Source organism: Eulemur rufifrons, chromosome 9, assembly GCF_041146395.1.
Source record: "Eulemur rufifrons isolate Redbay chromosome 9, OSU_ERuf_1, whole genome shotgun sequence".
NCBI lineage: Eukaryota > Metazoa > Chordata > Mammalia > Primates > Lemuridae > Eulemur > Eulemur rufifrons.
This window is the reverse complement of record NC_090991.1, coordinates 695,261-711,463: the sequence shown is the minus strand read 5'-3', so window position 1 is coordinate 711,463 and position 16,203 is coordinate 695,261. Positions and strand designations below refer to the sequence as shown.

The 16,203-nt window shown below is 53.4% G+C and overlaps 1 protein-coding gene and 1 pseudogene across 1 annotated transcript; one reads left to right on the top strand and one right to left on the bottom strand.

Moving 5' to 3' along the window:
- Positions 1-2,706: 2,706 nt before the first annotated feature.
- LOC138392576 (ubiquitin-like protein 5 pseudogene) lies at positions 2,707-2,924 on the top strand (annotated as a pseudogene).
- A 2,873-nt stretch (positions 2,925-5,797) lies between these two features.
- TNFRSF13B (TNF receptor superfamily member 13B) lies at positions 5,798-15,332 on the bottom strand. The gene is made up of 5 exons (XM_069482206.1): positions 15,119-15,332; positions 12,470-12,607; positions 11,150-11,395; positions 6,500-6,682; positions 5,798-6,021 (listed from the first exon to the last, which is right to left on the bottom strand). The coding sequence occupies exons 1-5, from the start codon at positions 15,330-15,332 to the stop codon at positions 5,798-5,800; spliced, it is 1,005 nt and encodes a 334-aa protein (XP_069338307.1).
- Positions 15,333-16,203: the final 871 nt, after the last annotated feature.

The window sequence follows — 16,203 nt, the reverse complement described above, 5'->3', positions numbered from 1 at the left end:
TTCTCCTGGTGGTGGTACCAGTGTACCGTGAGTGCATTAAAGTGCCAGACACTGGGGGAGGAAGAGAGAATGTCAGTAAGTTGTAGTTTTGTAGAATGTTTTAGAAAAGACTTTACAATTGACCCAATTGGCTCCTGAATTCATTCATCCAGTAACTTTGATGGCAGGCACTGTTTTCGACACTGGGTGAGAGGGCCAGAGTCCGGTCCTCACGGAGGGGACAGTGTGGCGGGGGGCACACAGGTGTCAGATGTGTTAAGTGCTGCAGGAAAATGAGACAGGGTGGGGGGTGGGCAGGACAACAGGCTGCCTGCAGGCCGGGAGGTCGAGAAGGTGCTGCCCCTCGGCAACCTGGACTGGAGCAGAGGCCTGCCATCGAGAGTGATCGCTGGGCTGTCCGGGTAGAACGTTCCGGGAGAAAGACACATGGTGCCTCAAAGACGGGGATCCAGGCTGAGGGGCAGCCTGGCGAGGCCACGCGGCCTGTCACGTCCTCCGCACACTTGGCGGTCTCCCACTGATGCTAAGAGCAGAGTCCTTCAGGCTTGCAGGGAGGGGCAGCCTGAGTGTCCGCCACACCTCTGACCGTGTCACAGCCTGGTGCTCCCGGTGAACCAGGCAGAAGCTTCCTCCCGGTCTCCGGCCAGAGTTTGGCGGGCTTCCCGTGCCAGTGCGTTCATGTGCTTGCTTTTCCCAGTCAGAGGCTCGTCATGGCGTGATAAGTTGGAAGTTTCCAGCCTCTCTACTGTCTTGAATTTTAATTTTAACTCTCTCTGCAGTGTATCCAGTGGTTAAGAGTTCAGCATATGGCGCCAGACTGCCCGGGCTCCAGTCCTGGCCCCCGGTACCTCTGGCAAGCTCCTTAAACCCTCCTAGCCTCCGTTTCTTCATCTATAAAATGAGTGCAATGAAGCACTCCTTCCTCAGATGCTTATAAGGAAAAATTGAGTTAATATGCATAGAGTGCTTAGAACAATGCTTGGCATGTGGTAAGAATTATATAAATGTTTTTTAAAAACCCAAACCTGAGATACATCAAAGCCCAGGGCTTTGGGGATCTTTTGTCTGTCTTGAGTAGGGAGGGGAAATGTAGTAAGAAGCCCATCAGTTTCCTAAGATACATTTGGTTTTTCTTTTGATCAGTCTATAAATGAGAAAGTGTTGAAAACAGGAAGGAAGGAAAGACAAGATTTTGCTAAGTAGATCCGGGACGTTTCCCCGTTCTTTTGGAAGCAGGGACCTAATGTCTGCCTGGACCAATTGCTTCTGAAGCCTGGCTGTGCCCTGGAATCATCTGGGAGGTTTAGAAACGTCCCGATGCCCGGCCCCAGCCCTGGAGATCCCCATGCACTAGGTCTGAGCTGTGGCCCAAGGTTGAGAACCCCTGGCCTGGATGGTGTGAGCAAAATACCAAGGGCCAAACAAGCATGGCTGGAGGAAATCTCATCCTTGTCTACCTCCTTTATTACAAGATAAATTTTGAGAAGCTTCCAAAACCATAGGTAATGCAGCAAGATTTTTGAAATGTTAAGAAATCGGGGAGAGGGGGAACTTCAGGTAGAGAGAAGGGCTCTCGGAGAAGATGACATTTGGGCTGAGGATCGCGGGACTCCTTCTGGGGCAGGGAAGGTTCAATGAAAAAGCCTCATTCTCCAGGTCCAGGAGCACAGGGCCTGCCTCAGACTGAGCCTGGATCAGGACAACAGACACCCCCTGCGCCATACCAAGTTAGCACAAACCAGGTAAGGGACCAGCAGCAGCCTACCACGGAGGGCGGGCCGAGAACGTGGTGGAAGGCGCGTGGGGAAGGTGTGAAGCTGAGGGCGAGCCCAGCCCCGCCCAAGAACACAGTAGCCACTAGGGGAATCTGCAGCCCGTGGTGCACGGAAGGGAACCAGCAACAACAAAACTCGGACCCAGTTCAACTCGTAACCAGATTGACTCAACCTCTCACACCAGTGGCCCCGCAAAAGGAAAGGTGTGCCCACTTCCAGATACAAATACTGCTTGCTTCAGTCCCCACTGTCCCGCACATGTCTGGTATTCAGTCAAAAATTATTAGACACACAAGAGAGCAAGTAAAAACAACCCACAGTCAAGAGATGTATTAATCAACATCATCAGACTCTGACGGAACACCACACTCACGAACACAGGGGAATGTCAGCAGAGAGAGGGAAGCTGTGAGGAGTCAGATGGAAATGCTAGAAGAAAACAAAAACATGGTAACAGATGAAGAATGCCTTTGACAGGCCTATAGACTCAACACAGCTGGAGAAGGAAACAGCGAACTTGAAGGTTAATGGAAATTAGCCAAACTGAAACACAAAGAGAAAAAAGAGTCAAAACGAAAGAATAGGGCACCAGAGGTGTGGGGCAATATTAAACAGTTTGAGGAGATAATAGTCTATAATATATATTGTAAAATAACATCAAGCTACAAAAATCCCAGTGAACTCCAAGCAGGAGAAATAACAAAACAAATTTAACCCAAACAAAAAGCTGCTAGATTCATCATATTTAAACTACTAAAAAAGTAAGATAAACAGAAAAATGCACAGGCACAAATCACAGAGGAACACAGATAGGAATTACATGTGTGCCTTGTCTGTTGAGGTTGGGGGTCAGGCAGAGAGGCCTGGAATCAGGGCAAGCTGGTGGGACCCAGATGCCAAGGGTCCAGGGCTGGTGGGGACTCCAGCCAGGATGACCCAGGCTGTTTGCAACAACTGTCTGGGGAGGACGGGCTGTGTTAAATGCAACACTGATGACACCACTGGGGACCTTTAAGAAGCTGACTGCAGCCCAAACTGTCACCCGTTGGAACAGATTGTCCTGAGGAAGTGGTACATGATTTTTAAGGACCTGGTACTATAAAATCTCTGGTACTATAAAATCATGATGGGATGAACCTGGAGCTTTAGTATTGATGGTGTAGAGTCCCTTCCCGTCCCACCCTCCTCCCCTTGTCCCTCTCCATACTGGTGTGGATGCTTGTTTTTAAAAACTCACATTAATAAAAATGTAGATGTCAAAAAAGAAGATAATAGATAGCTTTAAAGTACTGAAAGGAAATTTATACCTAGAAGAATTATCTTTCAAAAATGAAAGTGAAATACAGACTTTTCAAACAAACAAAAACAGAATTCATTACCAGCAGACCTGCACAATAAGAAATGTTAAAAGTAAGTTTTGCAAGTGGAAAACGTGATTCCAGACAGAGACTTGGATGTACACTAAAAAATGAAGATCTCCAGAAATAAAGGTAAATATGAAAGACATGTTTTTATTTTTAATCACTCGGAGATATTGATGTTCTAGACCAAGAACTGTGGTGACGTATTGTGTAAAACAGGTAAATGCACGACCGCAGCACAGGTGGGGGAGGAGCTGGGCGTGTACCCTTGTAACGTTCCTACACTGTAATGCGCAGTGATAATATTTGACGGTTGACTGTAATTAATTAAATATCTATCTTATAAATAAACTACACATTTTCTCAAGGGGCATAAATACAAACATCAATTCTGCCGTAAGGTCAGGCAGCAGTTGGCAAACTGGCCCACGGTTCAAATCCAGCCCACACCTGTTCTGGTAAATGAAGGTTCGCTGGAGCACGGCCACTCCCACGTGCTTGCGCCTTGTCCATGGCTGCTCCTGTGCCCAGTGGCAGAGGTGAGGAATTGTCGAGGAGTTGCAACAGAGGCTGTAGGGTCCGCAAGCCTGAGATACTGTCTGGTCTTTTGTAAAAAACTCGTGCTGAGCCTTGGGGTAGGGAGAAAAGGTGGCAGCAGGGAGGCCAGTGGGGAGGCTGGGAAATGGTGGGAACTCAAAGGGGTCAGGACACATGACCAACGTGGGCAACACAGCAAGACTCCATCTTTAAAAAAACTGTGTTTTAATTAGCCAGGAATGGTGATGCATGCACCTGTACAGCCAGCTATGCAGTAGGCTGAGGCAGGAGGATCACTTGAGCCCAGGAGTTTGAGGCCAGACTGAGCAAAATAGCAAGACCCCATCTCTTAAAAAAAAAAAAAAAAAGGTCATGACAAGTGGGTGGAATCAGGATATATTTTGGAGGTGGGACGAACAGAACATAGATAAAATTGACAGTTTCAGATGTTCTTTCTAGTAAAAGATTCCCCCCCCCCCAAAAAAACCACTCAAGCAATTGAAAAACTGACCAAAAAAACCTACGGGATTATTTGTATCTAATTGAAGCTGGGGTTGGGCATTCAGCGCCCTGTGTTCTCAGCACCCCAATGTCCCCCGAAATTCCAGAGGCCTCCTCGGGTTCAGACGAGCAGAACTAGAAAACCACAGATCTGAAGGAACAGAAATCTGTGCATCTTTCAGACAAGCCTTAGCATTCTAAGCTGCACCTCTGCAGCTCACTAACGCGTGTTACTGCAACACCCAGCAAGTGTCCGCACCAGTGCAGGGCTGGTGTCCTCCCTGTCATGAGGAAGGAGGCTGCTTACGTCAGGCATGCTGCAGAGGAGCAATGCCACCAAGAGGTTGTGTTGGCTGTGTGGGCTGGCTGTCCCCTGGGAGAGACACACGTCTTGGGCAGACACATGTTAGATGCCAACTCACCTGCAGACAAAGACGAAGCAGAGGTGGCCTCCGGAGGGCCTGTGTTACGGGTTGAATTTGTCCCCCTGACGTGTGTTGAAGCCCTGAGCCCTAGCACTTCAGAATGCAGCCTTATGTGAAGATAAGGTCTTTACAGAGGTAAGTGAAAATGCCGTCAGTAGGGTGGGCCCTTCTCCGGTGTGACTCGTGTCCTTATAAAAACGAGAAACTGTGACAGACACACGGAGAGCGAAGGGGAGGTGAAGAGATGCAGGGAGAAGACAGCCACCGACACGACACGCCAAGGGGAGGCCTCGAACAGACCTTCCCACACGGCCCTCAGAACTCACCCTGCTGACACCCTGATCTTGGACTTCTGGCCTCCAGACTGAGACAATGACTTGCTGTTGCTGAAGCCAGTCTGTGACACTCCTCGAAGGCGGCCCTAGCAAACTAATGCAGCCTGTTGGTCCGTGGATGGCGCCCCAGGAGTCTGCACCCCTGAAAGTTGCTACGTGGCCCTTCGGTGTGTGCAGGTGTGCAAGATAATCTGGGGGGGGGATGCAGGGTGAACTCCCTTCCCGTCTACTCCACGTCCGCGAGACACACACAGACACAGACACAGACACCCACACCGTGTGCTTCGTGCCAGGAAGAGGCAGGGAAGGGCATCTGCGTGAGACAAACGAAGACGAGTCGAGCACCTCATCCTCCTGGTGTTCGCACAGGGGCCTTCCTGCCCACCGTTCTGCGCTCTGCTCCCCCCCTTACGTGAAGGGGGACGGAAAGGCCAAGCTGCACTTGCTGCCCAACCCAAGCTCGCGAACTTCCCCCGGAGCCGGGAGAGGTGGTCGGCATGGTGGGTCCTGAGCGGAGCGAGGTAGCAGCATGTGTCGGAGCCTTGAGCCCAGGGGGGTGACAGGAGGGCCGTCTCGGTTCGTCCGCAGACACAGCCAAAGTGCAATGAAGAAGGGCAACCTCAAAGGTTTTATTTTACAAAAAAAGGGGTTCTTGGGGGCTACTTTATTGCATGTATTGCATGTGTAGTTGGGTGATGGCGACCTACAGTTTGCACTGCGAACTGGGATGCAGAGACCCGGCCTCCTCCGGCACCTCTCCCCTCCGTCCGCTGCCCGTGTCTCCCCGCCCGTCCACCGTCTCCCTCCGTCCGTCTCCACCCCCGATGTCGCTCTCCCGGCCTCTCTCCCCGCTCATCTCCCCATCACGCGCCCGGGCCCCCCTCCTGGGCGGGCGCGCGCACGACGCCGAGGCAGCCGTCGGAGGCGCGCGCGCAGGGCTGCAGGGCCGCAGTCCCGGCGAGGACGGCGGTCCCGGGCGCGCCCGCGCTCTCCTGGGTGGGCGCCCTGCGCTCGGGGAAGCAGAAGCTGCACGTCTCCACCGGCTCCGGCGGCGCGTCCAAGGAGCTGCCGGCCTCCGTCGCGTGATCTGCGCAGGCGAGAGAGGAAAGCGTCGGCCCGGCCCCGCCCCCGGAAGTCCCGCCCCGGCCCAGAAGGGCCCCGCCCCGGCTCCGGAAGTCCCGCCGGCCGGGAGCTGGGGCGGCCTCCGGGTTCGGGGCCGGCGGGAGCCTGTGCGGGGCAGGCTGGCGAACCGTGGCTGTCACCTCCGCCCGCGCCCGCAACCAGCCACGACCCCCAGCGGGACCTCCTGCCGCGCTCCTGGTCTCAGTCTTGGGAGCCCTGCGTCCTGGGAACCCCCAGGCCCTGCCAGCCCGGTCCCTTCTTGCCCAGGTGGCTTCACTTTTTCCTTTTCTCACTAAGACAGAACCACTGCTGCAGGCAGGCGCCCCAGACCTCTCCCGAGATTCGCTGCATTTAGAAGCAGGGCCAGTGACAGGACCGCAGAATGGCTCGGCCTTGTCACCCACGCAGTGAGAAGGGCGAGGACCCCACTTTCGTGCACTCACCCTGCGAAGACTTGGCCGGGGACCCACAGGGCCCTGCGGGGGGCTGGCAGGAGCACTGGTCCCTCCTCTTGAGGAAGCAGGCCATGGCCAGGAGGAAGCAGCAGAGGATGGCGCACAGGCAGAGCCCCAGCGTGCTGTACACCAGCGCCAGCTGGTCTGCACTCAGCTTGGGCCCCGGGGCAGCTGCAACACAGCGGGGAGACCCTGAGTGGGGGGCTGCGCTCCCTCCGCCACCCCACGGGCTCCCTTTTCATGACCCAAGCCAGCCACGTGGCCAGCCCCTGCTGGGGGTCATGGCTAGGTGGGGACCTCTTCCTGACAGAGCTCTCTGGCTCCTAGGGAAACCGACCCCCTCTACTCCATACTGGCGGCAACTTCTTCCAAGACCTCCAAGCTGGACAGCTCAAGCTGGTCCTTTTTGTTGTCCCCACTTGCTGGGGATGCAGATTGGGACAGTGCCAGAAGTGGACCGATGAGCGAATGGACCAAGGAAGGGACAGTAGTCCAGGAAGGATGTCCCTGTCTGTCTTGAACTGGGCCCTTCCTCCAAGGAGACGCCATCCTGGGTGAGCGTAAACCACCGTCCCTCTGACTGACTCCATGGGGAATTGGTTCCAGGACTTCCTTCGGATAGCAAAATCCACAGATGCTCAAATGGCCTAATATTTGCATATAACCCATGAAATCCTCCCATATACATTAAATCACCTCTAGATTATTTATGATACCTAATACAACGCAAGTGCTGTATGAATGGTTGTTCTGTGTTTTTTAGGGAATGACAAGGAAAAAAGTGTACATGTAGTGCAGATGCAACCATCCACTGTTTTCCCTAAATATTTTTGATCTGCTGTTGGTTGAATCCACAAGGCAGAACTCATGGATACAGAGGGCTGACTGGACTTTGAGACTAGGATGGGTGAAATTCCTAATGTCAGCAAGTGTCAACCAGGAGGGCCCTGAGGACATGGGCATCTGGCCACTCCATGTCTCAGGACTTGAGCCTCCAGGTTGAGATGCCAGAGGAAGACTCAAAACCCTCCCTTGAAATTTCCCCTTATCCCAGGCTCTTCTTGGTCCCTGGAATTGGGCATCCCCTAGGCCCTGGGGTGGAAGGACAGATAAGCCAGATTTAAGAAAATGTACTCATGACGTGGGCACTTAGCGAGCCCTGGCTGTGTGCCAGGCACTTCCCATACAGGATCTTCCTTGATCCTCCTGGCCTGAGGGAAGACTGATTACCTCCATTAAAAAAAATTGAGGCTGGGTGTGGTGGCTCACGCCTGTAATCCTAGCACTCTGGGAGGCCGAGACGGGAGGATTGCTTGAGGTCAGGAGTTCAAGACCAGCCTGAGCAAGAGCGAGACCCCGTCTCTACCAAAAAAAATACAAATTAGCTGGACAACTAAAAAAATATATAGAAAAAATTAGCCAGGCATGGTGGCACATGCCTGTAGTCCCAGCTACTTGGGAGGCTGAGGCAGGAGGATTCCTTGAACCCAGGAATTTGAGGTTGCTGTGAGCTAGGCTGACGCCATGGCACTCACTCTAACCCAGGCAACAGAGCGAGACTCTATCTCAAAAAAAAAAAAAAAAAATTGAGATACAATCCCTGTACCATCAAATTCACCATTATAAGGTGTACAATTCGCAGTTTTTAGCATATTCACAAGGTTGTGAAACCATCACCACTACATACTTTAAGCCCGTTGCTATCCTGTAAACAGAAACCCTGTCCCCTCAGCAGCTGCAGCCCCGGGCGGCCACTCCTCTGCACTCTGACTCTGGATGTGCCTGTTCTGGACATCTCCTGCCAATGGAATCATAAAGCACGTGGCCTTCTGCTGTATCTGGCTTCTTTCCTTCAGAGTGATGTTTTCAAGGTTCGCCCCTGTAGTACCTTGTGTCAGAACTTTGTTCCTTTTTATGGTCAAACAGTAGTCCCTTGTGTGGACAGACACGTCCTGTTCAAGCTGATGGGCACTTGCGCGGTTCCACTTCCTGGCTACTGTGAGTGACACTGGCGTGCACACCCAGGAGTCGGACGGCTGGGTCCTAGGATACGTGTCTGTTTCACTATTTGAGGAACTGCTAGACTGTTTTCCACAGCACCCCTACCATTTCTCGCTCCATTTTGCAGATAGGAAAACTGAGTCCCTAAGTCACATTGCTCCCAGCCTCAGACCTGCACCCGGGAAGCAGGTCTAGCCGGTTCCCAGGGCAGTGCTCTAGGCCAGCAGGCCACACAGAGGGCACAGGCAGGTACTGCCCCGCCTCCTCACATGCTCCTGGATTTGGGAGTTTTACAAAGTGACGGGGCTGGCAGGACTCTTCTTAAGGGTCATTGGTGTCACCCTGATGTCTACAGAAGGGAGACGGGAGCCCGGGTGAGCTTGGGCCACACTCCAAGCTGGTGGTGCCACACTTGCAGCTCAGAGGGGCCATGGAGGAGGGACACAAAGACCCCCCATCATGCAGGCACCGCACGCTGGCCCTGTGGGTCTCAGGACCTGTAAACCTGGTGATACAGAGGCCCACCTGCTCCCACTCACCTCTGGAATCAAAAGAAAACATCGTACTGGCTGGATCAGCAGGGCAGACGCTGGCCCAGCACAGAATGCCCGGCTATGAGCCTTTTACTGAGAGAAAATGAATTGCCGCGTTGATTCTAGGAGTATTTCAAAGGTTTTCAACACCCAGACCACACTCTGAGCTTGTGGGGGTGGGGATGGCTCCCAGAGCACGGCCACCTGACATCACGCCCTGTGGACCCCCCTCTGTTCAAATCTGGGCTGGGCGGGGACTCGTTTTATGCAGTTAAGGCTGTGGAGGTGCAGCTGCACCAGTCCTGGTCCTGCTAGGCCTTCGGAAGGCCCGGCGGCTCGGCATGTGCTCCCTTGGAGCCCTGAGCCACCAGGTGCGAAGTCTGGCTGGAGAGGCCGGTGGAGAGGGACAGGCCCCGAGACCAGACAGGGAGGAGCGAGGCCGCCCCGCATGGCGGTCGAGTGTGCAGCGGCTCCATCCCGGCACCATCTGCCCGTGACCGCACTCGAGAGCCCGAGGGGGACCGGCAGAAGACCCACGCTGCTGAGCTCAGCCCCCACAGGACCGCGAGAGAGAATGACGTGGTTATTTTTAGGGCACCAAGTTTTGGGTGGGTGGCGTTAAGAACCTGTCCCAGCTTCTCATCCCCCTCTGCCCAGCGATCTGAGGCGTCCTGCGGGAAATGCAAAAAGGGTTCCTGCCTGAAGGCCTGTCCCTCAGACATGCCTGTCGAAGCTCCTGGCTTAAGAAGAGAAATGCAAATTATAACTACCAAAAATATCACTTTCTACCTGTCACACAGGGAGTAGGAAAACAGGCACCTCACACATTGTTGGTGGGGCCATTTGGAACCATCTACCACCATTTAACACATACCTTCCTGATTCCTGCTGACGTGTCAGTTTCACTTCTAGGGCTATTCCCCTCCCCCGACACAGGTGTCAGTCGTGGGCCTGCGGGGCTGTGCCCGGGCGCTTCCTTGCCCGCCTGCTCGAATCCCAGCCCAGCCGGGCACTTGTGACATGGCTCTCAGCAAGTTACCCCGAATTTTGAGACTCAGTTTCCTAAGCTGTGAAGTGGCAGGTCTGACCTGAAGGGAAATCTGTTGCGTGGGAGGTGGGACAGGCTGCAGGGTTGGTGGGAAAATCAGATGCATCTCGGAATGCAGGGGAGGCATGCAGGTCCCGGACGGGGGCTGCGCTGGCCACCGCTCGCACGCAGCTGCACCGGCAGCTCCTCCCGCGAGAGAGGCTGCGCCAGACTAAACCCGGCCACAGGCTCACCATGGCTGCCGGCTGTCTGCCGCTCCCCTCCCAAAACGCGCCTTCCGTGTCCCTCCCGGGAATCTGGTGGCTTTGTGGCTTGTTTGAGCAACAGCATGCAGCCTGGTGATGTGGGTCCCAGCCTAGGGGGCAAGAGGCCTTGTGTGTTCCTGCCTCTTCCACTCCTGCCGTCGTCAGGAGGACAGACGTGGCCAGCACGCCGGTCCCAGGAGGAGGAGGGCACCCAAGGAGCACAGCCGCCGGCAAGCCAGCCAAGCAGAGCTGACCCCAGCCCAACTGACTCCTGAGCAAGCATAAGCCACCGAGTTCGAGGACAGTCTGTTATGCAGCAACAGCTAACTGGCAGGAGAGCAAATAGGAGTAAGAGAGGACAGGCTGACCCAGCAGAACCTCCGTCACCAGGAGCACAAGCCCCGCCCCTTGGTGCAGTGGAACTGAGGCCTGGCCTCATGGAAGTGACATTATCACGAGGAAAGTCACAGCAGGCAATAGAAACCAACCAGCCAGCCCCCTGAGAACCACAGCCAGGGACAGGCCAAGAGCAGCGCAAACGTCATCTCAAGTGTTTAAGGATCCACACGGCACCCCCTCCCATCCTTTCTGGTGCCACAGAGCAGGTGAGCCAGAAGGTGTTTGCTGGGAGGTTTAATGAGTTTTCTAACACCTGGCACTTAGCAGACGCCCAGCTCAACACCCCTGGCTTCTGGCTGTTTGCCTGGACCCTGCACTTCCTATATTGCAGGATCTTACGCAGGCCTGTGCCTGGCCTCCTACCCACTCTGACCCCGTGTGACACCACACAGGCCAACCTCAGATGGCTTACCTGGACCTGCCTCCAAGCCTCTGTGCTCTGATGCCCGGTACCTTCCCGAGTTGTCTGACCTGGTTTCAGCCTCCTCACTCTGCTGTCTCCTGAGCTCTGGTGGGAGGTTCACTCTGCTCCTGAGCTTGCTCTCACAGAAGTACGCACACTGCTTGGGGTGCTGTCCACAGGTGGAGATGCAGCTGATGCAGTCCCTCAGGAGATGGTCATAGTACTTGCCCTGCTCCTTGCGGCAGCTGAGTGACTCTGAGACAGAAACAAGTGGTGCTATTGGATGACAGAGATCTGCAGGAACTCTGGGTCTGGTCTCAAAGGACATCAAAGTAAAAAAAAAAAAAAAAAAAAATCATAGTCCGATTCCCAAAAAGCAATCCCAGAGCAAGCTAAGACCTCTCACAAGGTACAAATTGAAGGCTATGCATTGTCCTCTAAGTACTGTTTCAGCTGCATTACACACAGTTTGATATGTAGTATTTTTCCTATATTTACTTCAAAATGTTTTTATTTTTCATTATTTCTTCTTTGACCTATAGATTCTACAAAAGTGCATTTCTTTTTATTTTTTTTTTGAGACAGAATCTCACTCTGTCACCCGGGCTAGAGTGCCGTGGCGTCAGCCTAATTCACAGCAACCTCAAACTCATGGGCTCAAGTGATCCTACTGCCTCAGCCTCCCGAGTAGGTGGGACTACAGGCATGTGCCACCATGCCCGGCTAATTTTTTCTATATATTTTTAGTTGTCCATCTATTATTATTTTTTTTTAAGTAGAGATAGGGTCTCGCTCCTGCTCAGGCTGGTCTCGAACTCCTGAGCTCAAATGATCCGCCCGCTTCAGCCTCCCAGAGTGCTGGGATTACAGGCATGAGCCACCATGCCCAGCCAATTATTATGATTTTTGAAGCTGATGTACATGGGGTTTACTGTGCTACCCTCTCTATGTATATGTTTGATAATTTCTATAATAAAAAGTTTCAAAAGAAAGCAACAACCGTGGCAAAGGAGGGCCCAATTTCTACCGGGTAGTCAGAGACGACCTCCGACACTGGGCTGAGACCTGCAGACTGGGGAGGAGGGAGCTGGGGAAATGCATTCCAGGCAGAGGGAGCAGCATGTGCAAAGGGCCGGAGGCAGGAAAGGACGCAGCATGTTCAAGAAACTGAAAGGAGGCAGTGTGGCCAGAGCAGAAGGATGGAGGAGTGAAGAGGCCACATTGTACACCTTGCACCACCCCCTCCTCAGCTACCTGACTGCAGGGGGCCAGACGGGGTTCCGGGGGAGGGTTACCAGCCGTCCCCTGGGCTCAGGCCCCAGAACTCACTGCAGAAGGCTGCGCAGGTGCGCTGGTTCCGATGGTTGCAGGTAGATTTGCAGGAGATGCAGCCGCGCAGCAGGGGGTCCCAGTACTGCTCTTCGGGGCAGTGTCCCATAGCCACCCCCGTCCGCAGGCCCTGTGAAGCTAAGAGACCAGCAGCGTGAGGGCCGTGGGCAGGAGCCACCGCCTGGCCTCCTGTTCTTGACTGGAACCCAGCAATCTCTCCTGCTCACACCCCACAGACATCCTTGTCTCAGCAGGCAGAGGGGAGCCAGACAAAGCTGGCTTCCAACCCCAGTTGTGCTCACTGGGCAATCTGGGGCAGCCTCCTCTCTGAGCCTCAGTTTCCCCATCTGTGAAGTGGTGGTTCTGAGGGCTGCTTCCCCCAATCAGCAGTGCCAAGCTCAGGCCTGCTCTATGCCCTCCTACCACAGGACCTTCTCACGTGCTTTCCCTTCGCAGAAAATGCTCTTCTGCCCCACTCCTCACCCCCTGCTGGTTATTTCCTCCTCATCCTGGAGATCGTGTTTAAACTTTAGTTCCTCAAGGAAACCTTTCTGACCCTCCCCCCAGACCAGGGCCCGGCCCTTGTCCTATACACTCACAACACCTTTTACTTGCCACTGTGGTCACCTTCCTTCTACATGTGTGGCTGTTTGGTGTCCCCTGAACTCACTGTGTGCATCACAGGGCAGGAACTCTGCCTAGCTGTGTTCACTGCCAGGTCCTCAGAACCTGCCAGTGCTTAGGCCAGGGTAGGAGCTCATTAAATGGATGAATTTTTAAAAAGCAGACCTAGTCAGTGAGCTCACACAGCAAGGACTCAATAAATGTCAATTTCCTTCCCTTTTCCTTTTTTACTGAGCTATGAAACATGCACAATGATGAGTGTAAAGCGCACAGATCCTAAGGATGCAGCCTGGTGAAATTTTACACGTGTACACACCTGTGTCTTTACAGCCCGCGCGGAGATCTAGAACATTTCCTGCACTCCCCGGGGCCCCTGCCGTCCGGTAGCACTGTCAGAGCTAGCTGCTGTCGGGACTCGTTGCTACCGGCTAACACCGCCTGTCTGGGCCTTCTGCGTCTGGGCTGAGACTGCCCGCGCCCACGCGGTCTGCGCAATCGTTTTCGAACTGCGAGTCTCCGCGGAGTGAAGCATCACCTCCGCTACAATGTGGTCTGATGTCGTGACATACGCTTCCCCCAGCAAGTTCTCCGTTTACGCATTTTGCAAGGCATTTCTTTATTCGTTAATGAGAGCAGACTGAGAAGAGCCCAGTGGCCTCCTGCTTAACACGGCAGCTCAAACGCGTGGGCTCGTCTTCCCTCCCCCCGACGGTAGCACATTTGTCCTCAAAGATACAGCGAATGGCAGGAGTTTCTACAGCAAGGACCAGGTGTCAGAGCACTCTGGAAGATGGCAGGACTGAAATGCCCGGATGCAGGTCCAGCTCTCTCCACTTTCGTGCCCACGGAGCACGGAAGCCGTTTTGGGCCACAGAACTCCAGCAAGGGTCCAAAACTGACGCACCAGGTGTCTCTGACAGGAGGGCCTGGCAGGGGGCGTGACGCTGTGGAAACTCACATAAATAACAAGGGCCTGACCCCAGCAGGTCCCATTCCCAGGCAGGCGCAGCCCCTTGCTCACCCAGCATAAGACTGGGGTCTCCCCAGGCAGAGCCGAGGGCAGCAGCGAGGTCCTTCCTGGCAATCGGGTGACTGGGTGAGAATCTTCCTCCCGAAGTCAGTCTCCCTCTCCCTACTCACCCCTGCCTCGGCCTAAGAAGTGCCGCAGCTAGGGTTTCTAGAAACGCCTCCCTCTCCACCCTACAACTGGCAGGAAGTCAGAAGACTCTGCTCTGGGGAAATGGATCCAAAGGAAAAGACCTGGAGGCACTGGCCAAGCGGGAGATTCTCTCCAGAAAATGGCCAAGTCCCTGATCACACAGTCCCTACAAAGTGTCCACATCAACCACCCAGAACGCACAGTCAGCTGCCAGCCGCCGTCCCAGTTGTGAACCCACAGTCGAGGGCCACCGGCTTTGAGGCGCAGCCCCAGCAGGAAAGAGAACTCACACCACACGGCAGCAACAGCCGGTATCTCCAGAAACATGAGAGAGGATTTTGCATTCATGAAACATAACAGTGGGCCATTTGTAAAGACTATTCATAGAACAAATTAAAATTATTAGATCTTAAAAATATAACAGCCAGAGTAAAAACATTGATAGAAGGGCTGGAAGATGTAATTGAAGAAATTTCCCAGAAAACAGGAGACAAACGATATGAAATTTGGGAATCCGTTCAGGAGGTTCAAAGGATGAACAATGATTCGAAGGACATGAGGTTCCACACGCAAAGGGCCGACCTCGTGTCCAGTGCCGTAAATTCCCACAAACAGGGTGCGTCATCGTGACACTCGGGAGCATCAGAGACTGAGGTGCGCCAGGGGGCACCGGAGACATTCTCGACCCTCCTTCAGAACAAGCAGGTCCCCCATAAAAGGTGCCAGGTAGGGAGCCGGGGTCTCCCAACGCCGCACTGGGATGTGAGGACGGCGACAGCAGGGAAGACGGGGACGAGGAAGCTCCAGCAGCACTCATGTGAAGCGACTATTCTGGAACTCTGGAGTTGTCCAGGGCAGAGCCTCACGGCAAATTTCAGCCTTTTGCGTGACATTGGCTACCATTCCCAGGTCCTGAGCCCCAGGCAGGCTGCAGTGGGGACAGCTGCCCGAGTTCCTGGTGCAGCTTCTGGAGCCAGGGTGGCCAGGAAGGACTTTGTCCTCCAAATGTGGGGGCCGTGGTTCTGTCTGCTGACTGTGGCTGTTGGTCACTGAGGAGCCGGCGTGGAAGACAACAGCCATTGTTCCCACCCGAAACGGCTGGAGTGGCTTTTAGGGGCTTTCAAGAGGCAGTGGCAATCTGTGCCAGCTCACTGGCTGACGGCAGAGACAAAAGAACAGAAACTTTAGTGACCACACACAACAAGAAATATATACTGTGCAAAAATAAGAATAAAATTTGGAAAAAATTGAAGTTTAAAAATAAAATTTGGAAAGGTCATAAAGAGATGCTCCAGGCCTTGGCCAGCAAGATGCAGCGATCCCCGGAGGGCAGTAGAATTCGACCTCCGGAGTCACCCCGACACAGCACTCAACAGGGCCCGGACTCAAAAAAAATTACAGAATATGCAAAGCAGCAGCAACTGTGGCACATTCATGGGAAATAAAGGACGTGACAGAAACCATTTCTAAGCCTACACATTGGAATTATTAGTCAAAGATGTTAAATCAAGATTTGTCGGAAAAAAAAAAGAAAAAAAAAGAAAAGATTTGTCTTAAATATGTTCAGTGAACTAAAGGAAACCATAGACAAAGAACGAAAGGAAATCAGGAAAATAGTGTATGAACAAAATGAGAATATGAATAAAGAGATGGAAGTTATAAAAAAGGAACCAAAACTTGGAAGCAACAAAAATGTCCTTCAGGCCGGGCACAATGGCGCATGACTGTAATCCCTGCACTTGCGGAGGCCAAGGCAGGAGGATCGCTTGAGACCAGCCTGAGCAACGTAGCAAGACCCCATCTCTACAAACAAACGAACAGAAAAAATTAGTGGGCGTGGCAATGGTCACCTGTAGTCCCAGCCACTCAGGAGGCTGAGGCAGGTCTCAGTTGAGCCCAGGAGTTTAAGGATGCAGTGAGCTGTGATGATGCCACTGCACTCCAGCCTGGG

Coding starts and splice junctions, on each gene's coding strand:
- TNFRSF13B (XM_069482206.1), bottom strand. CDS start 15,332: ATGGCTGTTGTCTTCCACGCCGGCTCCTCAGTGACCAACAGCCACAGT. Junction 11,396..12,469: donor CACCTGCGCAGCCTTCTGCA/GTGAGTTCTGGG, acceptor TTTCTGTCTCAG/AGTCACTCAGCTGCCGCAAG. Junction 6,022..6,499: donor CCCGGCCAAGTCTTCGCAGG/GTGAGTGCACGA, acceptor TCGCCTGCGCAG/ATCACGCGACGGAGGCCGGC.